The sequence below is a fragment of the Argiope bruennichi genome, chromosome X1 (assembly GCF_947563725.1).
Source record: "Argiope bruennichi chromosome X1, qqArgBrue1.1, whole genome shotgun sequence".
Lineage (NCBI taxonomy): Eukaryota > Metazoa > Arthropoda > Arachnida > Araneae > Araneidae > Argiope > Argiope bruennichi.
The window spans coordinates 97,767,735-97,794,388 of record NC_079162.1 but is presented as its reverse complement, the minus strand read 5'-3'; the positions used below and the strand labels follow the sequence as shown (position 1 = coordinate 97,794,388).

Here is a 26,654-nt window from a genome sequence, read left to right as displayed (position 1 = left end):
ATAGCTTTAATGGATTATTTAATGGATTACAAAACCTTTTATAACATTTTACAATGAATTGGTATAAAAAGCATATTTGCCCTTCAGGCATATAACATAGCATAGTAAAATTATAAACTGACTCTAATAATTAGCCATGGTGTAAACATCATATACATCAGAATAATGGTCACGTTTAGCACGTTTGAACAATTCATTTGCCATTGCCGTGACAAACATTTTTAGTTCCCCGTTAGTATCCAGTGAAAGAGCCAATTGCAAATCTTTTTGCTGACGCTTAACAGCAGAAGTATCATTTGGAAAGGCACGTGACAGCAGCGATTCTCCTATATGTGCAAGAAGAGGTGAACCTAATTGTGAATTTTCTACGATATCCATGAACAAGTCCGGATTAAGATTGCAACGCTCAACAAAAGTCAAGCATTCTGCCAAGGCAACATGTGATATGCCAATTAGCATATTGTTAATAATGTTAATTTTAGAAAGACAGCCAACATCATAGCTAAGAAGACGTGCAATTCCTGAGAAGGAACAAAAGCAAGTATTACAATCGATAAAAACTTGCTGGTCGCCTGCACTCAAAATTAGCAGACTTCCATTTTCAGCCATTGTCGTGGTTCCACAGAGAGTAGCTTGAAGATATCTTCCACCTTTACTGGTAATAGCTTCTGCAATTTCTATTGATGTAGTTGAATCCATTGTAGTCATTTCAACATAACCTTTTGATCCAGGCGGCGACCTTTCAAGACCCGACAGAATGCCATCATTTCCAAAAACCACTCTTTTTACGGCTTCAGAATCAGAAACACAGCAGAAAATTATGTCGCACATCTGAACAACATCATCTGGAGTCAGTGCAATCGTAACTCCAAATTGAATAAAATCACGACAATTATTAAATGTCGTATCATAAATCGTGACCATATGATTTGAAGTGAGCAGATGTTTAACAAGCGTCTTACCCATCTTTCCGAGACCAATAAATCCTATCTTCTTATCCGATGGTCTGGGTTCATGTAAATTACGAGTAGGACCTGGCTGAAGTTCACGCCTGGTAAATCTTGAAGAAATAACACGTCTTTTGGATAAAACCTTCTTTCGAACTTTAGGGCTTTCAGTTTTCACTTTCATTCTTTGTACTTTTTTCTTGTACTTTGCAATTTTCTTTTCAGTACCACTTGCCGATACTTCACGAGATTTTTTAAGAGATTTCTTTGCTTTCACTAGCAATTTAGCATTTTTGGGAGCTTCTTTGGTGATTTGTTTTATTGCTAATTTTAAACTGTTAGATTTTTTCTTAGTGGAAGCAGACTGTAACATTTCTTCAGAATGATGTACAATATTTTGATCCTTTATCCAAGCATGATTTTCACTTCCAAAAAAGAATACATAATGTCGTGTCTTTTTAGGAGCAGAAGATCTTGCATCTGTAGGAGGTTTCGCAATCCTTCCTGGCCAAAAAGGAAAGCCCTTCATCTTTGCCCATATTAAATCTCCAACGTTAAAATGTTTTTTGGCCGCCATCTTCAGTTAGAAGCCTGATGCCTTTATACCTATGATTGAATAAAAGAAACAACTCAAGTTAGTAATATTTTACATCATTAAGTGAATAAGTTTAAGACATACTTCCAATTTAAAGAAATTGCAACTTCTAAACATAGTTTATAAACTGAACTTCTGCATGTATAAATTCGTTTATGTTAAAATATAAACAGCTAGCATTTGGAAAATAAGAGAAACTGGCATTCATGAGAGCCAATGTGAACAAGAAGCCATGAAATTATCCATCCTATAAATTATATTCATTAGTTTTAGAATAAAATTTAAATTTCTATTGGATAAAATCGAACAATTTACATAAAAAAATTCAGATGCATTCCATATCTACTAACTGCTTCGTATAAATTTTAACTTATAACTATTAACAAAGCAACTATTAAAGATGATATACTTTTAAAAAGCTCATTCTTTTTAAAGATTTATTGGACACTATAAATTGAGTTAAAATAAAATATTTACTAGGCATTTCAATTTTATAAGGTACCAGAATTTATACAAACTGTGACACAATACAGCATGGAAGAATTCAGTTTGATATACTTACAGTAACATGGGGCAACAGCACATAAATATTGAAAATTATTTAATTTGAATAATTTGAATTTAAACTTATAAAATTCAATTATAGTCCAAAAAATCCAATACTTTCATAGATCAATAGTTAAAATATGCTATCAGAAGAGTCTGAAATGTAATCGGAAAGGACAAATTATGTAATTTATAAAACGTGCATTCTATTGGCCCTCTAAACACTTCAGCTACTCTCACTACTGCCTTTTTCAAAGAGATACATATCCTTTAAAGCAAAAATTATCTAGCCATTATTGTGACAAAAATTAAATATTTTTCTATGAGGGGAAAAAAAAGAAACGAAAGAATGCTTGATTGAAGTATTTCTTATTCACTCTGAAAAATTTAAATTCAGCTTAAAATGTTAAATAAATTCAAACGCAAAAGAAGAATGAAAAATACTCTAGAAACTAAATTCAAAAAGAAAAGTTTGACATTATTCTAGCAAATGCCAAAACTAAAAATAAACTATGAAGAATATAAATCTCATGAACCTGATAATCAAATTAAGCAGTACAAATTACAAATATAAAATATTAAAAATTGTAAGAAAAATTCCTATAAGTTTATTTATTAAAAATGAAGTAATTTTTTCATTTTTATTTTAAAAGAATACATTATGAAGCTCTTTGAATAATCTGTAGCTCAAAATTATCTCATTTGGATTAATGGAATGCATTCTGGAGCCCTCCAAAGAGGGAAAGTTATTTTTTGTTCGGTATATAAGAGAACAAGTATTAGGAAAAGCCAGTAAATTATCTAGCACTAACATATTTACGCAAATATTTCTTTAATGCTAATGCAACTTTGTGGCATATTTCAGACACCTTGTTAACAGGACTTTCGTTGGTATGACTACGGACATTTCATACTTTGCTTTTGAATGTAGCTACAACAAGCATTTTCATTTTGTGTATTAAGACGAGGAAGAAATTTCGAACCTGTGCCCTCATATTTTTCTGAGAAATATTTATCTGCAAATTAAGTTTTGCCAGATAATGCGTGGAAAGATGTGCAGCAAGGTAGAACTTCAAATCTTATTTTTCAAGCTAGCTATTTCCATACTTAATAAATTTGAAAATTTATAACATTTATTTCATCAATTACTTTTTCTCTGAAAATTAGCATATAGCTGAAGAAAGCTAACTTTTTATACTTTAAACATTCAGAATAAATCAAACTTTAAAAAATTGTAATAAAAACACAGAATGAAGATTGACATCACAGATTAAAAAAATCATTTGTACAAATAACTATGACAAATATTTCACAGATTAAAAATACAATAGCGGAAATCACCTTTTCAAAAAGTTTTAAAATTATAATACTCGCAAAAATTTAATTCAACCCCTCTTTGGACTCTGATGATCATCTCTCAAATAACATTTTTATTTCCACATTTATAGCAAACTTAGTGTTATATTAATTTCTAGAAAATAAAACAGTTTTTATTATTCAAATGTTAATACATCCATTTAATCAAACCATGAAATGTTTATATGTTTCGTCAAAGCCCTGCAACTTCCATTTTGCACAAATTTAAGAGTAGAAATACATGAAAAAAAAATAATAAATTCAGTAATGTTCTTTAATTACTCATACCTAAATGTACTGATTATATCAATATTGGTATTAATATTAATAACTGAATATATTTAGCAATTTTATTTGCAGTCTTAAACAGGATGCATAGACTAATCTTATCTTACAAAATTAAGAACGAACCATAATGTAGCATTTTTTTCACAACAATATATATAACTATAAGTTTGCTGAAATACATTAACTTAGGCATTGACTAAGTAAGTGTATAACTTTATAGAAATATAAACATAGATTATTGTCAGTAATATATTTTTCTTTTACCAGCGTTGAAACTGAGCTATTTAAAACATTTCCAGTGAAAATTTTTATTAAAAGATTTTCATTATATGTCATACCTTATATTATTAACAGTTGTGTAATTCCATAAGTAAAAAAAAAAAAGTTATATTCCTACTTCATTAATATTCCAATTTCTTGAAAAAAGATTAAGAACATAAGTAAACAAAACTAGAATACAAAATTCATGCAAATTTTATTGAATAAATTTTTTTTTCTCACATATAACTTTACCCAACTCACTAAAATTTATTAATTATGAAAACTTTCTAGCTTCTCGAACAAGTGAAATAGCTTTATACTCAGTTTCAGCAGTTTCCTTTTATAAGAGAAATTTCTTTCACCATAAAGAGATCAAGAAATTAGATTCTAACTTATGCATTGACTATTTTTTATTACCATCCCTTTTCACAAAAATAGGCAATATTTTAAATGAGCTGAATTTCTAAATTCTTAATTTTTTTTTATTAATGTGTGCTGAGAGGATTCTGCCAGACTGCTTTATGTGATCATAAGTCTACATTTTGTGAAATATTTTTAATTCAAATTTCCCACTTCAATACTTTTATTAATGCTGAATTCTTGTTCAACAGATGATTTTTCATGAGAAAGAATGAAAATAATTTTTGAAACTCCGAAGTTTTATTTTATTTTATTCATGGTCTTCAATTAGAGGATAAAAATAGCTAGTTCGATTTCATTTCCCAGACATTGAAATCAAAACTGTGTAAAGAAAATTTGACAAAGAAATCTGTGAACTTTATGAAGTCTGCATTTTTTAAAATCTTTTCCGATGAAAGTACAATACATAATTTTTTTTTTTTTTCAAACTTACTTGTTCTCTGCTAAAACATAATTTCTTGCCAATGCAAAATTTACTGGAGATGAATTCAGTTTGTATTCCAAGGTATTTTTAAATTAGCTAATAACAATCACGTTCGAGAAGAATATAACTATTAGATATTTCTTTTGAAAAATGTAAAACTTGCAATAATTTGTTCCCTATTATTCCAGCATTCTCTTAACCATTCTGCACTAATTGAAACATTACACTTGACATCACCAATTTATTGAAAAAAAAAAAAATCCTAAAATTTCTTTTAAAGAAAACAATAATAGTTTTATAAATTTATAAATACCAGATGAATAAAAAGCCAAAATCTTTCTGGGTGGGTAATCACTCAGACACATTTAAAAAAAATGGTTTAATACGCTTTGCATCACATATGAACCAGCTGGAAACGTCCAATACTTCACTGCATACTCCCTAAGATATTATCACCTCTCTTTCCAGCATAAAAAAGTAGGAAACTTGGGAAAGGTTATAGTATTTAAAAAAACAACAACAAATATGCTCAATAACATTTGGGTCGGCCAAATGAACTCAAAATTTACGTTGCACTGAGTTATAAATTTCTGTGAACAACCTTTTCCTATCTGCTCTAATTTATAAAACCAGTATTTTATATGTCCGGCGTTGCGCAGAATTTAAATACTTTCACGCGCAATATAATTTTGTTTATTACTTTATAAAATATTATAATATACAAAACCCATTTATCATCTGAATTTAGAAAAAATAAAAATGTTAATTCAATCAGATGCGTTTATGTTATGCAATGTTATGCAATCAGATGCCGCCAATAAAAAACAGAGAAGAAATATAGTAAAATTACCGTATTTAAATTTTGAAGTGATTTTCTAAAAGGATATGGATCGGGAATGAGATGGTACATTTTAAATACTTCTTCCACAATTTCTTGAAACAAAGGAAGGAGAAATAATGGACGTATTGGATGTTTATAAACTGACTGATAATATGGTGCAATCAATTTTTTCAAATGTAATGGCAGCGGGGAAAATTTAGAGATGTCTTATAATCACAAATTAATGTAATGAACGAAGTTTTTCGAAATTGAAGGTACTGAAAAACTGTTTGTAAACAAATCAAGAACACGTGAACTCTCTGGCTATTATGAACAATAAACAACATGTAAAAAAAATGACTTCCAAGGTATGTAAGCAGAATTAGTATTAAAAACAGCGGGAATGATCCCATCAAAACTTCTCGCGTACTCTTTAATAATGATGTTATACTTGAGAACGCCTTGCATGGCATTACCGCAAAATAGTTACGAAATATTAACTTTTGGAGTCAATTTAGTATTTTTACTGAATCTGTCGTGTAATCCTTGTCTAATTTTTTGGTGAGTAATCCCTGACATGCGGTTAATAGTATCCAAAAATTGAATCTGTGTTTCAGACGCTTCTTCCCATCCCATCAAACAAAAAACATGATGCAGAACTACACTTATAACCCCAAAATCAATCACCAAATTTGATATATTTAAGCCACTGTGTTTTTGAGTTATCGCGTTTACATGTTCCTGAAAGGACAGACAACAGACGGTCAACCTGTAATTGAATTTAGCTCAAAATTTGACAGCGGTTTACACTGTATCTGTTAAATCTGTGTTCTGAATTTTATATATCTAGCTCTCTTCGTTTTGTAGTTATCGTTTTAAAAGATAGACAGCAGGACAGAACAGATTTCATCTGAACGGATTTGGCACAAAATTTGATAGAAATCTACAAATTTGATGTAAAGATCGTATTTAAATTTCATCCGTCTACCTCAAAGACATTTTAATTATCTTTGTCTCATACATGCCGATGAACATTTTCCAAAAATGTTTTTTGAACTCGGAGAGGTTTCAAGCATGGAGATTCGTCAAAATTTCGAGTCCGAATTTTATGATAATTACATTACACTACTTTCTTTATACTTCCAATACGAGAAAGTAAAGAGTGAGGCAATATAGAATTGTGCATAATATAAATTGAAATATAAAATATGAATTACTTATAGAATAATACTGTTTTTTTATTTAATTTTAGAAAATTATGTTCCTCTAATTTCTGATAGTTCAGAATATGCAAAAAAAACAAACAAACAAAAAACCCTTGATATCCTTTCATTATTTTAGTTAAAAATTAAATATTGTTATTTCGGTTTGATGTAAAAATAATCAATTATTTTAAAGTAATTAATTAAATTAATTAAAAAGTAAAATTTAAATTATGTGATTTATGTAAACTTAACATTATTCAGTGCTATTCTTTGCATTCAGATAGAGACTATTAATGCTTTAGGTACCATCGTGCAGCTACCTATTTTATCACTGATAATGTTGACAATTTCAGCTATACAGGTTAAGGAACTGATTTAGTAATTTGTGAAACATTACTAAATCAACTGCTGTCTACTAAAAGCCATAATCTTTTTTTCTAATGTTAATGTTAAATGTTAAAACTATAACAAATAAATTTTTGATTCACAATTAATTTTAAAAAGTCACAATAAATTTTTAGGTTATGGCCCAATTACTTCAATGGATTAGAAGATCTATTTTCAATAATTTTAGTTAAAATTTAAATTATGCGATTTATGTAAACTTAACTTTATTCAGTGCTATTCTTTGCATTCAGATAGAGACTATTAATGCTTTAGGTACCATCGTGCAGCTACCTATTTTATCACTGATAATGTTGATAATTTCAGCTATACAGGTTAAGGAACTGATTTAGTAATTTGTGAAACATTACTAAATCAACTGCTGTCTACTAAAAGCCCTAATCTTTTTTTCTAATGTTAATGTTAAATGTTAAAACTATAACAAATAAATTTTTGATTCACAATTAATTTTAAAAAGTCACAATAAATTTTTAGGTTATGGCCCAAATACTACATTGGATTGGAAGATCTATTTTCAATAATTTTAGTTAAGCCAGAAGTCCAAAATTCTATGGATGGTAAGGGTGTCGAAGAATTTCATTGTCAAAAGCTAGACACATTACATTATAAAAATATAATCAATAAAGATTGTCGCCTTAAATCAAATTTAAATTTTTGAATTTGAATTTGAATTTAAATTGAAAGGAAATTCGAATCTCTTGTAATATGAGGAAGTCCAAGCAAACTGTATTTTGGCATGAGAAAAAGTGGTGAAGATTGAATTGGATATGACATTTAGGCTCGCAAACTCTACTATTTAATATTTTTCGAGAACAATCTGCAAGAAACATTTTTCCTCAAATTTCACTTTTACTGCTTTTTTTAATTTTCAATCCAACAGTTATAATACCATCTATAATCGAGGAACAATACTTTTTGAATATAACATTTCAACGTATAAATATAACATTTTTTTTTTTTTTTGTCCGCAAATTCTTACAGATAGAAAAGTACTTAACATCATTTTTTGATTATTCTATTTTGTTTTCCAAGAAAGTGGAATTTTTAAGAAATTAAGCAGATAGGGATCTGAAAATTTTCCCAAATATTGCTTTCTATATAAATTAATATGTACTTAAGTGGAATTCCAAAGAATTCGTATACATTAAAAATTATTTTCCTGAATTTGCACTTTAAAAAAATTTATTCCCGACTTAATTAAACAATCACAATGTTCACAACTTATTTTGTAGATTTTTTAATAGCTGCAAATTTTTAAATTAAACATTTCCTTTCAGACTAAGAGCTTTTTTATTTAAATATGAAAAACTAGAGCTTCAACATTAATTTTTCGTATTTAAATAAATCCCCGCTTATTCGAGTGAAAACTTGAGAGGCTTGTTTGGGATCGATACTTTCAAAACCTAAAACAATAAAAATTGGCATAATGTTTTTTCCCCACATTTTGGTACTTTTCATGAAAATTCGACAGGAATACTTTATGTTTGATTCTTCTGATTTTATTGTATTGAAAAAAATTACTAATGCATATATTTAGTATGTTTGGAACGCGTGTAAATACAAATCCATAACTACAGATAGGAAATTATAAAATATATTTAAAAATATTTTTTAAATTTTATATAAATTACAAGCAAAAAACGCCCGGCAATAAAATAAATTTCATTGAAAAACTTATTTTTGTAATTTTAAAATAACGTAAAAATGGTTTTTATCTCATATGCTTCAAAATTATTAAAGTAAAAAAAAATTTAAGTTTTTATTAATGTTTAGTTGAAAAATCTAATCCAAATTTTGAAAAATTCTTTCTTAATCCTTTAAAAGACCATTTTTTTCTAGTCGTGGCTTATTAAAATGTTTTTAGGATTCTTTAAGAAGAGTGACTCATTTATCTTATTACATTAATTTAATTTGATTAATTAAATAATTAATTTGGTTAATTGATAATTAAGTAACAAATCAAGACACATCATTTTGTGGGAAATAAGGAACTGAAGCATCTAAGTTTCTGTCTTATTGAAACCTTGTGTCAGAACTTATGCAAACCTACATAACTTCACACAAAAATTGAGATATTCGGGAGGAAGCATGGCTCTTGAAAGGATTAATGAGCATCGGCAACTCAAGAAATAACTACATGCATAATTTTGAAGTTCTAGATGCAATGATTTGATCTGTAGAACGTTTTGAATGATTTTTTTTATCATGCATGTTGAAATTATAAGCAGTACGACAGTCCATAAACATTTATCATGTTAGAAATAAAATCCAAATCTTTGCACTATGTACCATATTTTGGTTCATTCAATTTTTGTTACATGTTGTATTATTTTTGTAACACTCTTATTTTATTAATACTATATTCTTTGTTAACACAATAAGCTACAAGTGAAAAAAATTGTGTGGATCAGAACCTAATAATTAATAACAGGTCAAGATTAAACTCTGTAAGGGCATATATGCAATATAAGTTGGTTTTTTTAGGGGGGGGGGGAGTCTGAAATATTTTGAATATAAAACGAATTAGAAACTATCCTTGTAGGCTACAGTTATTTTCTTTATTAAAGTTAAAATTATATTTTTAGGATTATATATAAAATATATAAACAAGTATATAAAGAATATAAAGTAAAAAAAGTATAAAAGTAAAAAATAAAGTATATAAAGGGCAAGTATATAAAGAATAGCATATCAATTACTCATTTTAAAAAATCAGCAATATTGCAATTTTATAGGAATAATTCCAATTATTTCAATATATTAAAGTATTTGTTTTTTGAATTTGCGATTTCAGAGGTATTTCGAAAAATCAGTTTTCGATGAACCAGGATTATACAGCATATTTATTTATTTATATTGTTTAAATTAAATATTTCCAGAAAATGAAATAACAAAATATTTAATTTTTGGTAAATTTTAAGAGAAAGAATTTCAGTATCTCATCTGCTAGAAAGCTATTTTAATTTAAAAACAAATTTTAACAAAATAGTAAATTGTTAAAAGGAATGAAAACTAAATATTACTCTTTTTTGCTTCACTATAGTATGTATAGAGATGAAGTTGCAATGTAATGAAAATGTTTAAAAACTGACGGTTAATATAAAACCAGGATAAGGTTTATATAAAATTAGAGATATTTTAAGAACTGAAATTTCAAAACATTTATTTAATACGGAAATAACTTTCAATAAATATGGTTGTTGAATGATACTGACTTTGCTTGTAATTAAAATAAATTATTTGGAACTAAGTGCCGTTTATTATGCTTGTATGAAACTTCTGTGTAACTTATTTTAAATATACATAATTTCTCAATCCTTTAAAAAAAAATGTAACATGTATGCATTTTAATATTATAAGATGTTAATTTATACATCTTTAACAATTAAAATATTTTTTCTTTAATTCTAAATGCATTATATAACATCTGTATGATAAATAATAAAAGAATTTAAAAATATTCCATAAAAGAATTTAAAAATATTCCATAAAAGGATTTAAAAATATTCATTCACACGAAAGAAAGTATTCATTAGATTGACATATTTCACCTTCATGGAAAATGAAAGTTTTTGTATTGGATATTTATATTATCGAAAGAACAACTACAAATTTATTTTTTTTACAACGTAGGCAATAATTTTTTTTACTAGACTTAAGACAAACTTATGTCATTATTTTATGAAATCTTTAAATAGATTTTTTACTTGTTATTGAAGAAGATCATTACATCCAAATAACTTTCTAATATGCATATCATAAAAATAATAACTAAAGCAATAAAATTAGTGACAAATTACCCAAAATTATTAGTAACGACATCGTATGTAATTGATTATTAGTAATTAAAGTTAATTTGAATAATTCAAAGTTCACTCGTAATGCAGTTCGAATATTTTTTAACTTAAAAAAATTTCGTACTTTTTACAAATTTATTTATTTATTTTACAACGAAGGTAATAATATTTTTTACTAGACTTAAGACAAACTTATGTCATTACTTTATGAAATCTTTAAATCGATTTTCTTTTCTTGTGATTGAAGAAAATCATAACAGCAAAAAAACTTTTTAATATGCATATCATAAAAATAATAACTATGCAATAAAATTATTGAAAAATCAACCACGATTATTAGTAACGACATGATATGTAATTGATTATAATTAATTAATAATAATATGCATAATTTAAAGTTCACTCCTAATGCAGTTCGAACATTTTTTAACTTTAAAAAAATTCGTACTTTTTACAAATTTATTTATTTTACAACGAAGTTAATAATATATTTTCCTAGATTTAAAATAAACTTATGTCGTTATTTTATGAAATCTTTAAATCGAATTTTTACTTGTGATTGAAGAAGATCATTACATCCAAATTACATTTTAATATTTATATCATAAAAATAATTAGCGAAAAATTAACCATAATTATTAGTAACGACAAGATATGTAATTGATTATAAATAATTAATGTTAATTTGAATAATTCGAAGTTCACTCGTAATGCAGTCCGAATATTTTTAAACTTAAAAAAAATTCGTACTTATTACAAATTTATTTATTTTACAACGAAAGCAATAATTTTTTTTACTAGACCTAATAAAAACTTAAGTCATTATTTTATGAAATCTTTAAAACGATTTTTTACTTGTGATTAGAGATCATTACATCCAAATAAATTTTTAATATGCATATCAAAAAAAAAAAAAAATTAACTAAAGCAATAAAATTAGTAAAAAATTAACCAAAATTATTAGTAACGACATCATATGTAATTGATTATTAGTAATTAACATTAATTTGAATAATTCAAAGTTCACTCGTAATGCAGTCCAAAAATTTTTTAACTTTAAAAAAATTCGTATTTTTTACAAATTTATTAATTTTGGAACAAAGACAATAATTTTTTTATTAGAATTAAGACAAACTTTTTTACTTGTGATTGAAGAAGATCATTACATCCAAATAAATTTTTAATAGGCATATAAAAAAATAAGAACTAAAGCAATCAAATTAGTAAAAAATTAACCAAAATTATTCGTAACGACATCATATGTAATTGATTATTAGTAATTAACGTTAATTTGAATAATTCAAAATTCACTCTTAATGCAGTCCAAATATTTTTTAACTTTAAAAAAATTCGTATTTTTTACAAATTTATTTATTTAACAACGAAGTTAATAATATGTTTTACTAGATGTGCTTATTTTCCTCTTTTATCCTAGAGACATAAAATAGCGGCCTAGCGTGAAGTTCATCGTTGAAGTTCTTATGTCATTTATTAAAAGCACACAAATTATTGCCTTCAAATGCATCAGTTATTTTTATCTGCATTTCACTGAATAATAGCAATTCTTATTTTGAGCTAATATAGTTGATGCTTTTTGTTACGTCATGGCATGCAAGAGCGCCACCTACAAAAAATGTGATCTTGTACATTCGAATGCTGTAACCCGTTGAAAGCGGTTGCACAAAATAAAGCCTTAATAACTACATAACGTCATCCGTATTTTCTTCTAATACATCCATTTTTAATCGACGATAACATTGGTCCGTCGAGCCGGAGACGAACCAGCGACCTATGGATAAAAAAGTTGAAAAAAGCGATGACCGAGAAGCGGTTTCAGAAAAGAAACTAAATAAACTGAAAGGCTCGATAAAAACTACTTTGAAAAGAATCGAAAGTTTTAATGCCGAAAAGTCAGCTTCCAAGGACATTAACGCAATGGAATTAGAAGTGAAATTAAGGAAACTTGGACAATTGCAAGCACAGTTGGACAAGATATCCGAACAATATTGCGGTATTGAAACGTCGGAAGATATAGAAACCATCCTAGAAGATATTGATCAAATAAATACAAGGATTGAAGAAACAGAGGTAGGTCTGAAATTGCTATTAAATTCAATTAAAGATGAATTTAAAATTAACCCTGTTTCAAAGGATAATGCAGTAACTAAAATCCGACTACCGGAAATTCCATTACCAGAATTTTCTGGAAAAATAGCTGATTTTGCAAATTTTAAAAATTTATTTGTTAATTTAATTAGCAACAATGAGCAATTAAATGATTCTCAAAAGCTGTATTATCTCCGTGCATGCTTAAGAGGAGAAGCTAAATTATTAGAATCGTCTAGTGATAACTTTCAATCACTCTTTAAAGCATTATCAGATCGTTATGAAAATCAACGTCAATTGATAGACTCTCATATATTAGAAATAATAAATTTTGAGAAAATTCGTAGCGAATCTGCTAAAGAACTGTGTGCCTTAATAGACTGCGTTAATAAAAACATCAGAGCGTTAAAGGTTCTTACATTCGAACAAAATAAGCTATCTGATTTAATGCTTGTAAACATCATTCTACAGAAAGTAGATAAAGAGACAAGGAAGCAATTCGAGCTTTCTCTAAATACGGCAGAAATTCCTACATTTGAAAATTTGATGAAATTTCTAGAAAAGCGAAGTTCTTTGTTAGAAAGAATTAACCGTATTCCTAGTAAATACGAAAGTCCACAAAATACGAGCATATTTAAAAGAGCGAAAACACTTATAGTTAATAATAAAAATTCCAATGCTAAAGCTTGTATTTTATGCAAAAACTATCACGCACTATTTAGATGCGTTACTTTTAAAAATATGTCTATCGATGACAGAAAGAACTTTGTTAGGAATAACAAATTATGCATTAACTGTCTTAAACCTCACCCGGGGATCTGCAAATCAAAATATTCTTGCAACATTCCAAGTTGCGGTAAAAGGCATAACTCACTCATACATGATGAGTCAGCTGAAAATCGCGCTACCACTTCAGATCCAAGGGCACGGGCGAGCGAAAGCCAAACAGATGCAGAAACGAAACCGAAACTAAACGTACTAACCGAAGTATCTGCTTTGACGTTGAATCCGAGAGAGACTAAACAGGCGATAGAAGGGAATAAATCAGTTATATTAAACACTCTTCTTATTTATGTGAAAACTGCAGATGGTCGGAGAGTTCAATTAAGAGGGCTCTTAGACAATGCTTCGACTTTATGTATTCTTCGAGAAGATGTAGCTAGAAAATTGGGAATCAAACTAAAATCAATAAAACAAGGTATAACTGGTATAAATGGAATTACGCAGTTTATTAAACACGCTGCTAACATTGAAGTATCAAATCGAGATTATTCATTTTCACACATGGTGAAATGTTCTATTCTTCCTAAAATAACCGATGAGATTCCTGTATCGAAATTAAATATATCTGCATTAAATATTCCCTGTTCAATTGAACTAGCTGATTTCAATTTCCACACACCAGGTCAAATTGATATACTATTAGGAAGTGAGCTATTTTTTGAGATTTTAAAACCTGAGCAACTTCGTCTGCAAAATGGAGATGTAATATTACAAAATACAAAGTTTGGTTATTTAGTTACAGGCATTCTTCCCCAGTTACCTCAAAAAGCCAATTGTTATCTCGTAAGTGAACCAAATTTAGATGAGGCAGTTAAACAATTTTTTGAATTGGAATCATTGCCGGATAATGTTAAAGAAATAACAAAGAGTGAAGAAGAAATTTACTGTGAGGAGCATTTTGTTAAAACCTATAAAAGAGATAAAACGGGAAGATTTATAGTTCAGTTACCCATAAAGGAAAATGCCGAATCATTACTAGGAAATTCCAAAGGAAATGCAATCAAGCGCCTAAATGGTATCTGGAATAAATTAAACAAAAATAATACTATGGAAATCTTATATAAGGAATTTATGCGAGAATATGAGAGTTTAGAACACATGGAGGAGATAAAAATTGAAGATGATAGCAATGTGAACTATTACATTCCCCACCATGCGATATATAAACCTGAGAAAACGTCAACTCCCTTAAGAGTGGTTTTTGATGCAAGTGCAAAAACAACAAGTGGATATTCTCTGAATTCCATTTTACTAAATGGAGGTATTATTCAGCAAGATCTTTTTTTCCATAGTAAGTAGATTCAGAAAGCACAGATATGCATTTAGTGCAGATATTAAAAAAATGTACAGACAAATACTGATCGATCCCACTCAAAGAGACTTACAGCGTATTGTCTGGAAATCAAGTGTAGATGGTCCAGTGAAGATTTACGAACTGTCTACAGTAACCTATGGAACAGTTTCTGCGCCATTTTTGGCTACCAGGACCTTAAGAGCTTTAGCAGATGAGGAAAAAAAGGACTTTCCTAAGGCTGCAGATGTGATTTGTTCTGATTTCTACATGGATGACATTCTGTCAGGTGATGCAACGCTAGAAGATACTAAAAATCTTCAAACCCAGATTTCTGAACTCCTCAGAAGAGCTGGATTTGAGCTTTACAAATGGGTCGCTAATAACTCTAATTTACTACAAAACCTGTCTACCACATCCTATTCATTTTCGAAAGAACAAGGTGTTAGTTCTGTAAAAACATTAGGTATGTTTTGGGATCCAAAAGAAGATTGCTTTACATATAAGGTAAAGATCAAGCCTAAGGACTCTTTTTCAAAAAGGGAAGTGCTGTCAGAAATAGCGAGTCTTTATGATCCACTTGGACTTTTAGGCCCTCTCATTACAAAGGCAAAAATATTTATCCAACGACTTTGGAAGATAAAATTGGACTGGAATGAAAAATTACCATCTGATGCAATGACAGAATGGAAAAGGTTCTACATAAAACTCTCGGAAGTAAACAACTTCAGAATTCAAAGGTTTATTCTACTTCCTGATGCAATTCGCATTGAGATTCATGGATTTTCTGACGCATCAGAACGTGCCTATGCTGCTGTTGTCTATTTAAAGTGCTTCACCCAATCTGGACAGTTTAAAACTAGTCTAGTGTGCAGCAAATCCAGAGTGGCTCCATTCAAGTCACTTACCATTCCCCGACTTGAACTGTGTGCTGCGTTGCTGTTATCTGGATTAGTGAAAAAGATAGCTCCAATTCTGCAATTACCCATTGATGTTATCTCATTGTGGACAGACACTACTATTGTTTTGGCGTGGATCAAGACTGAGCCCTATAAGCTAAAAACATTCGTCAGCAATAGGGTTGCGGAGATCCAAACGCTCACATCAGATTGTCATTGGAAACATGTAAGTAGCAAAAACAATCCTGCTGACATTATTTCTAAAGGATGCAGTGCAGATGAACTCATAAGAAATAAAATGTGGTTTGCTGGTCCAGATAAACTTACTGATGAACCAGTGGACAATCAATCCATGCAGGATTTTGCTTTTGCTGATGAACTAAAATGTGTTGTGACTCTGAACATTAATGACTCTAATTCAAATTTTTATGATGAACTCTTTAATCATACAAATAATTTCATAAAACTAATTAGAATAGTTAGCTTTATTTTCAGGTTTATTAACAACACTAAAGCTAAGGAGTCTCGTAATAAGATGAGTAAATATTTAACTACTGAGGAGCTGCAAAGAAGTACTGAATATTTAGCTAGTGTAGCTCAGTTGAGTGAATTTAAATCAAAAATAGATGCACTAAATAAAGGTAAAAATATTTCTAAAACAAGTTAAGATCTTTAGATCCATTCCTAGATGAAAAAGGATTACTTAGAGTTGGCGGTAGACTTAAAAATTCTGACTTGCCATTTGAATCTAAACATCAAATAATTTTACCCAGTAAGCATACATTCACTAAGTTACTTTTTGAGCATGTACATAAAAAATGTCTACATATTGGTGCACAAGGTTTGTTACATCAAATTAGACTACAATACTGGCCCTTAAATGGTAAAGGTATTGCAAGAAAAATTGTCCATGATTGTATTAGATGTTTTAGGCAAAGGCCTAGGGTGTTAGACCAGTTAATGGGAAATTTACCTTCAGAAAGAGTAACTCCTAGTTCTCCATTTTTAAATTCTGGTGTAGATTTTTGTGGTCCTTTTCAAATAAAGTTTAAAAACCAAAGAAAGGGAATATATTCAAAAGTTTATGTAGCGATTTTTGTATGTTTGTCGACTAAAGCTATTCACCTAGAAACGGTAACAGATTTGACGACTGAAGCTTTCATTGCATCTTTAAAGAGACTCTGCGCCCGTAGAGGCCGCATTGCAACATTGATGTCGGATAATGCATCTAATTTCAAGGGTGCAGCTTCAGAATTAAATCGCTTAAAAAAACTAGTCGACTAATGAGACTTTAGCCAATTACCTATCCGCAGAATCAATCCAATGGAAATTTATTCCCCCTTCTCCCAATTTCGGAGGCTTATGGGAAGCAGGAGTAAAATCATTTAAACACCATCTTTATAGAACTTTAGCTAACAGTAAAACAACTATTGAAGAATTTGAAACAATAGTAATTCAGATTGAAGGTATACTTAACTCACGTCCCTTAATTCCATTATCAGATAATATTAATGAATATGAAGTTTTAACTCCTGGACACTTTATCATTGGACGCCCAATAACTTCAATACCTGAACCGGAAATTGTAGACATTTCTGACAATAGGTTGTCGCGCTGGCAATATACTACCAAATGTGTTCAAACAATTTGGAAACGCTGGAAAATTGACTATTTGAACCACTTACAGCAAAGAAATAAGTGGCAATTCAAAAAAAATAATGTTAAGGTCGGATGTTTAGTATTGTTAAAGGAAAATGATTTGCCTCCTTGCAAATGGGCAATGGCTAGAATTTTAGAGATAATTTATGGAAATGAAGGCAGAGTAAGAGTTGTTAAATTAAAAACTAACACAGGTATTTTTACACGCCCTATTTCAAAAATTTGTCTCTTACCAATAAGGGATAACTTTGAAAATTAAAATAGTTAAGATAGTTGTATATATTGTATGTACATAATAATTGTATTTATATCATGTTTAATATTCAATTTGTATATATTTTGCAATTTTGTTGTTCACTTGTAAATATTTCATCTGAATAGTTTATTTGGTTTTAGAAAATGTAAGCTAATTGTATAATTAAATGTGTTTTGAAATCTTGCATATTTCAACGCCGGGCGGAATGTTACGTCATGGCATGCAAGAGCGCCACCTACAAAAAATGTGATCTTGTACATTCGAATGCTGTAACCCGTTGAAAGCGGTTGCACAAAATAAAGCCTTAATAACTACATAACGTCATCCGTATTTTCTTCTAATACATCCATTTTTAATCGACGATAACACTTTTAATTTATATTATTCGTTTGCAATAATAAATAATAATTAATAACGTTGTTAATAAAACTTCTAGTCTCTGATAAATGCAATTATTCGAACTACCATTAGAATCATGCATAATTTTAATAGTAAAAAAAAAACTCTATGTATATATGATACATAGAATACATTATTTTTTTCTCCTAAAATTTCATCTTTTTCGATATTTTACAACTTATGGACTAGTTTAATAGTTCTCTTCATTGTTGCTTCGGCTTTTTTTTTTTCCATACTCCTATTGCTACGTTTTATTTATGAGCATACCATAATCTATGTTTCAGAATTATAATTGAAATGTGATGCTTTTTTTATGCAGATAAATGATTCAGAGCTTTATCTTTCTTTTTTTTTTTTTATTTCCTGGATATATTCGTGCATTTTATAAGACGGTTGCTTTGATTTACAGAAATAGCACCTACAATAATTAATTTTTTCAATATTTTTTTAAAAAATTGCTTCATAGTGGGCTAATTAATGTGAATTATTGCAATTTTTATTAATTTCAAGTTTAACTATAACGGAAAATAACCTTAATTGAATTTTATGTGCTTTAAAAAGTCATTCTGCTAACGCTTCCTAAGAGTTAATTGCACGTTCTTAAATCCTGAATATCATTACCTACAAAACATTCAATATATTTTCATTTTAATTGTGCTTAAAAATTCAGTTCAGATATTATTATTAATTTTTTTTTGTATTATCCAATATTTTTTTTATTTGCTGTTTAATTACTAATTAATAAGATTAATTAGTATTAAATATAATATTTATATCCGTAACTCAGAAATAAATATTCATATTGCAATGTAATTTTGTATGCTACATTTTATGGCGTCCCTCTTTATACTTCCAAAATTTCAAAATGGTACGTTGAAAATCTTTAAAAATAATGATTGAAGTTTCATTCGTTAACTTTATTTTATTTATTTTTTGATCAGTTAATTTTAGCTTTAAAATGTAAAAATCAATAAATATTTACACAGGAAAGAAAATAAAGTCAATTATTATTAAGTTGTACAAAACTCTTACCTTTCTATCTGTAATGAAGCTTGACAACCTCACTTGTTGCTGGCGTTCGATCAATAAGCTGTGGGATGGAAAATGAAAGTTTTTGTATTGGATATTTATATTATCGAAAGAACTAATTCAAACCAATTCAAAAAAAAGAAATAAAATGCACTGAAAAAAAATTTTCTTTTCTATTCTATTCAAAATTTGATGCAGAGCCACACTTTTGATGATGCCCATTTTTCTAACTAGTCTATTTTTTAATTCATTCTGATCAGATAAATAGGGACAAATATACATAATTCTTCAAAAAAAAAAAATCCCGAGCTTCAAGGAGTGGAGATTACTCAAAATCACGAGGTCGAACATTTTGACAATTTAAATACTTTCTCTTTGAAGATTTAAAAAAAAAAATAGTTAATTTATTGTATCTGCAGATGGACTAACTACTTACTACCTTACAAGACAAACAGCTGGAGAAAGAACCAAAACCTCGATAAATGCACAATAGTGACTTAGGAAATCTGGACCACCTATTGAACAACGGCGGGATCATATGGGAATGATGCTGAACTGATTCATATACTCCTTTTAACTTTACAACATTTCCATTTCAAAGCAGTCGCAAAAAATGCTTTTGTATGTAGCAATAATCAAAATAGTTTAAATTAATCTATAATAATATTTGAAATTAATTTTTAAACAATAATAATTCTTTCTTCATTTTCATTTATAATTTATCTCGCGAAAAATCTTTCTAAGATCGAATAACGTACTACTGAATCAATAAGATTAAGCATTTTTGACCTTATGATGCCTTTTCGAAGGAAGACTCGCCCTTATCTAATGCCTAATGTGCAGTTATCTTTGGGAATACTAAAAGAGAATGTGTGTATATATCCGATCTCTGTTAATTCGGGTATTAAAGGGCAGATCATTTAATTAAAAAGTTACTGAATAAGACACAAATCTCTTTTGAAATGCGGAGGACAGTGTGTACCTGACAGCAATTTTTTCGTAACTTCAAAAATTCGGTATTTTTTAAAGATAACTTATGAAAATATGATTTGACAATAATTTTTATATCATCTTGAAATTCCAAAAATTATCTTTTCAAGGTTATAAATATAACTGTCGTGCAATATTACCATGATTTTTAGCAAATTTTATAAAATTCTTATAAATGTGATTTCTAAAATTAGTTTTTATTGTTGAGACTTAAGACAAACTTATGTCGTTATTTTACGAAATCTTTAATTCGATTTTTTTTCCTTATGACTGAAGAAGATCGTTACATCCAAATAGCTTTTTAATATGCAAATCATAAAAATAATTAGCGAAAAATTAACCATAATTATTAGTAACGACATGATATGTAATTGATTATAAATAATTAATGTTAATTTGAATAATTCAAAGTTCACTCGTAATGCAGTCCGAACATTTTTTAACTTTAAAAAAATTCGTATTTTTTACAAACTTATTTATTTTATAACGGAGGCAATAATTTTTTTACTAGACTTAAGACAAACTTATGTCATTATTTTATGAAATCTTTAAATCGATTTTTATAACTTTTTAATATGCCTATCATAAAAATAATAACTAAAGCAATAAAATTATTGAAAAATTAACCAAAATTATTAGTAACGACATCATATGTAATTGATTATTAGTAATTAACGTTAATTTGAATAATTCTAAGTTCACTCGTAATGCAGTTCGAATAATTTTTTAATATGCATATCATAAAAGTAATAACTAAAGCAATAAAATTTATGAAAAATTACCCAAAATTATTAGCAACGACATTGTATGTAATTGATTATTAGTAATTAAAGTTAATTTGAATAAATCAAAGTTCACTCATAATGCAGTCCGAACATTTTTTAACTTTAAAAAAATTCGTACTTTTTACAAATTTATTTATTTTACAACGAAGGTAATAATATTTTTTACTAGACTTAAGACGAACTTATGTCCTTTTTTATGAAATCTTTAAATCGATTTTTTTTCTTGTGATTGCCTTCCCATTTTCCCCTCTATCAAAAATTTCCTCTCTCCCTGTTGTCCCCTGCACAGGAAAAGGGGATGGGGGGTTTGAAATCCGCCTGTCTCCCCATTTTCCCGACATAGGAAAGAGAAGCGGCGCGGACGGAGGGGGGGGGGGCGTGTGTGCTTTCGCGGCGTCCCAATTTTCCCCAGCTGCCATTTTCTTTGGAAGAGAAATTTTAGAGAGAAAAAGTGAACATTTCTCCTGTAAGAAGATCATTACATCCAAATAACTTTTTAATATGCATATTATAAAAAAATTAACGAAAGCAATAAAATTAGTGAAAAATTAACCAAAATTATTAGTAACGATATCATGTGTAATTGATTATTAGTAATTAACGATAATTTGAATAATTCAAAATTCACTCTTAATGCAGTCCAAATATTTTTTAACTTTAAAAAAAATTCGTATTTTTTACAAATTTATTTATTTAACAACGAAGTTAATAATATTTTTTACTAGATGTGCTTATTTCCTCTTTTATCCTAGAGACATAAAATAGCGGCCTAGCGTGAAGTTCATCGTTGAAGTTCTTATGTCATTTATTAAAAGCACACAAATTATTGCCTTCAAATGCATCAGTTATTTTTATCTGCATTTCACTGAATAATAGCAATTCTTATTTTGAGCTAATATAGTTGATGCTTTTAATTTATATTATTCGTTTGCAATAATAAATAATAATTAATAACGTTGTTAATAAAACTTCTAGTCTCTGATAAATGCAATTATTCGAACAACCATTAAAATCATACATAATTTTAATAGTAAAAAAAAAAAAACCTCTATGTATATATGATACATAAAATACATTATTTTTTTCTCCTAGAATTTCATCTTTTTGGATAGTTTACAACTTATGGACTTGTTTAATGGTTCTCTTCATTGTGGCTCCTTTTTTTTTTTTTTTTTTCCATGCTCCTATTGCTACGTTTTATTTATGAGCGTACCATAATCTATGTTTCAGAATTATAATTGAAATGTGATGCTTTTTTTATGCAGATAAATGATTCAGAGCTTTATCTTTCTTTTTTTTTTTATTTCCTGGATATATTCGTGCATTTTATAAGACGGTTGCTTTGATTTACAGAAATAGCATCTAGAATAATTAATTTTTTCAATATTTTTTTAAAAAATTGCTTCATAGTGGGCTAATTAATGTGAATTATTGCAATTTTTATTAATTTCATGTTTAACCATAACGGAAAATAACCTTAATTGAATTTTATGTGCTTTAAAAAGTCATTCTGCTAACGCTTCCTAACAGTTAATTGCACGTTCTTAAATCCTGAATATCATCACCTACAAAACATTCAATACATTTTCATTTTAATTGTGCTTAAAAATTCAGTGCAGATATTATTATTAATTTTTTTGTATTATCCAATATTTTTTTTATTTGCTGTTTAATTACTATTAAATAAAATTAATTAGTATTAAATATAATATTTATATCCGTAACTCAGAAATAAATATTCATATTGTAATGTAATTTTGTATGCTACATTTTAGGGCGTCCCTCTTTATACTTCCAAAATTTCAAAATGGTACGCTGAAAATCTTAAAAAATAATGATTGAAGTTTCATTCGTTAACTTTATTTTATTTATTTTTTGATCCGTTAATTTTAGCTTTAAAATGTAAAAATCAATAAATATTTACACAGGAAAGAAAATAAAGTCAATTATTATTAAGTTGTACAAAACTCTTACCTTTCTATCTGTAATGAAGCTTGACAACCTCACTTGTTGCTGGCGTTCGATCAATAAGCTGTGGGATGGAAAATGAAAGTTTTTGTATTGGATATTTATATTATCGAAAGAACTAATTCAAACCAATTCAGAAAAAAGAAATAAAATGCACTGAAAAAAAATTTTTCTTTTCTATTCTATTCAAAATTTGATGCAGAGCCACACTTTCGATGATGCCCATTTTTCTAACTAGTTCATTTTTTAATTCATTCTGATCAGATAAATAGGGACAAATATACATAATTCTTCAAAAAAAAAAAAAAAAATCCCGAGCTTCAAGGAGTGGAGATTACTCAAAATCACGAGGTCGAAACATTTTGACAATTTAAATACTTTCTCTTTGAAGATTTAAAAAAAAAATAGTTAATTTATTGTATCTGCAGATGGACTAACTACTTACTACCTTACAAGACAAAAAGCTGGAGAAAGAACCAAAACCTCGATAAATGCACAATAGTGACTGGGGAAATCTGGACCACCTATTGAACAACGGCGGGATCATATGGGAATGATGCTGAACTGATTCATATACTCCTTTCAACTTTACAACATTTCCATTTCAAAGCAGTCGCAAAAAATGCTTTTGTATGTAGCAATAATCATCATAGTTCAAATTAATCTATAATAATATTTGAAATTAATTTTTAAACAATAATAATTCTTTCTTCATTTTCATTTATAATTTATCTCGCGAAAAATCTTTCTAAGATCGAATAACGTACTACTGAATCAATAAGATTAAGCATTTTTGACCTTATGATGCCTTTTCGAAGGAAGACTCGCCCTTATCTAATGCCCAATGTGCAGTTATCTTTGGGAATACTAAAAGAGAATGTGTGTATATATCCGATCTCTATTAATTCGGGTATTAAAGGGCAGATCATTTAATTAAAAAGTTACTGAATAAGACACAAATCTCTTTTGAAATGCGGAGGACAGTGTGCACCTGACAGCAATTTTTTCGTAACTTCAAAAATTCGGTATTTTTTAAAGATAACTTATGAAAATATGATTTGAAAATAATTTTTATATCATCTTGAAATTCCAAACATTATCTTTTCAAGGTTATAAATATAACTGTCGTGCAATATTACCATGATTTTTAGCAAATTTTATAAAATTCTTATAAATGTGATTTCTAAAATTAGTTTTTATTGTTGAGACTTAAGACAAACTTATGTCGTTATTTTACGAAATCTTTAATTCGATTTTTTTTCCTTATGACTGAAGAAGATCGTTACATCCAAATAGCTTTTTAATATGCAAATCATAAAAATAATTAGCGAAAAATTAACCATAATTATTAGTAACGACATGATATGTAATTGATTATAAATAATTAATGTTAATTTGAATAATTCAAAGTTCACTCGTAATGCAGTCCGAACATTTTTTAACTTTAAAAAAATTCGTATTTTTTACAAACTTATTTATTTTATAACGAAGGTAATAATATTTTTTACTAGACTTAAGACGAACTTATGTCCTTTTTTATGAAATCTTTAAATCGATTTTTTTTCTTGTGATTGCCTTCCCATTTTCCCCTCTATCAAAAATTTCCTCTCTCCCTGTTGTCCCCTGCACAGGAAAAGGGGATGGGGGGTTTGAAATCCGCCTGTCTCCCCATTTTCCCGACATAGGAAAGAGAAGCGGCGCGGACGGAGGGGGGGGGCGTGTGTGCTTTCGCGGCGTCCCAATTTTCCCCAGCTGCCATTTTCTTTGGAAGAGAAATTTTAGAGAGAAAAAGTGAACATTTCTCCTGTAAGAAGATCATTACATCCAAATAACTTTTTAATATGCATATTATAAAAAAATTAACGAAAGCAATAAAATTAGTGATAAATTAACCAAAATTATTAGTAACGATATCATGTGTAATTGATTATTAGTAATTAACGATAATTTGAATAATTCAAAATTCACTCTTAATGCAGTCCAAATATTTTTTAACTTTAAAAAAATTCGTATTTTTTACAAATTTATTTATTTAACAACGAAGTTAATAATATTTTTTACTAGATGTGCTTATTTCCTCTTTTATCCTAGAGACATAAAATAGCGGCCTAGCGTGAAGTTCATCGTTGAAGTTCTTATGTCATTTATTAAAAGCACACAAATTATTGCCTTCAAATGCATCAGTTATTTTTATCTGCATTTCACTGAATAATAGCAATTCTTATTTTGAGCTAATATAGTTGATGCTTTTAATTTATATTATTCGTTTGCAATAATAAATAATAATTAATAACGTTGTTAATAAAACTTCTAGTCTCTGATAAATGCAATTATTCGAACAACCATTAAAATCATACATAATTTTAATAGTTAAAAAAAAAACTCTATGTATATATGATACATAAAATACATTATTTTTTTCTCCTAGAATTTCATCTTTTTGGATAGTTTACAACTTATGGACTTGTTTAATGGTTCTCTTCATTGTGGCTCCTTTTTTTTTTTTTTTTTTTTTTCCATGCTCCTATAGCTACGTTTTATTTATGAGCGTACCATAATCTATGTTTCAGAATTATAATTGAAATGTGATGCTTTTTTTATGCAGATAAATGATTCAGAGCTCTATCTTACTTTTTTATTTCCTGGATATATTCGTGCATTTTATAAGACGGTTGCTTTGATTTAGAGAAATAGCATCTACAATAATTAATTTTTTCAATATTTTTTTTAAAAAATTGCTTTATAGTGGGCTAATTAATGTGAATTATTGCAATTTTTATTAATTTCATGTTTAACCTTAATTGAATTTTATGTGCTTTAAAAAGTCATTCTGCTAACGCTTCCTAACAGTTAATTGCACGTTCTTAAATCTTGAATATCATCACCTACAAAACGGTCAATACATTTTCATTTTAATTGTGCTTAAAAATTCAGTTCAGATATTATTATTAATTTTTTTTTTTTTGTATTATCCAATATTTTTTTATTTGCTGTTTAATTACTATTAAATAAGATTAATTAGTATTAAATATAATATTTATATCCGTAACTCAGAAATAAATATTCATATTGCAATGTAATTTTGTATGCTACATTTTATGGCGTCCCTCTTTATACCTGCAAAATTTCAAAATGGTACGTTGAAAATCTTAAAAAATAATGATTGAAGTTTCATTCGTTAACTTTATTTTATTTTTATTTTTTATCATCCGTTAATTTTAGCTTTGAAATGTAAAAATCAATAAATATTTACACCGGAAAGAAAATAAAGTCAATTATTATTAAGTTGTACAAAACTCTTACCTTGCTATCTGTAATGAAGCTTGATAACCTCACTTGTTGCAGGCGTTCGATCAATATGCTGTCTTCTCCTGAGGCCACATGAAGGGAATGGCGAGGAGGCGGAGCCATGCAGTTGGCGATAT

General features: G+C 28.2%; 1 protein-coding gene across 1 annotated transcript; it reads right to left on the bottom strand.

Annotated features, from left to right (window-relative positions):
• LOC129958988 (cytokine-like nuclear factor N-PAC) lies at positions 1-26,654 on the bottom strand. The gene is made up of 4 exons (XM_056071756.1): positions 26,533-26,654; positions 23,236-23,293; positions 19,490-19,547; positions 1-1,553 (listed from the first exon to the last, which is right to left on the bottom strand). The coding sequence occupies exon 4, from the start codon at positions 1,522-1,524 to the stop codon at positions 124-126; it is 1,401 nt and encodes a 466-aa protein (XP_055927731.1). The 5' UTR covers positions 1,525-1,553; positions 19,490-19,547; positions 23,236-23,293; positions 26,533-26,654; the 3' UTR covers positions 1-123.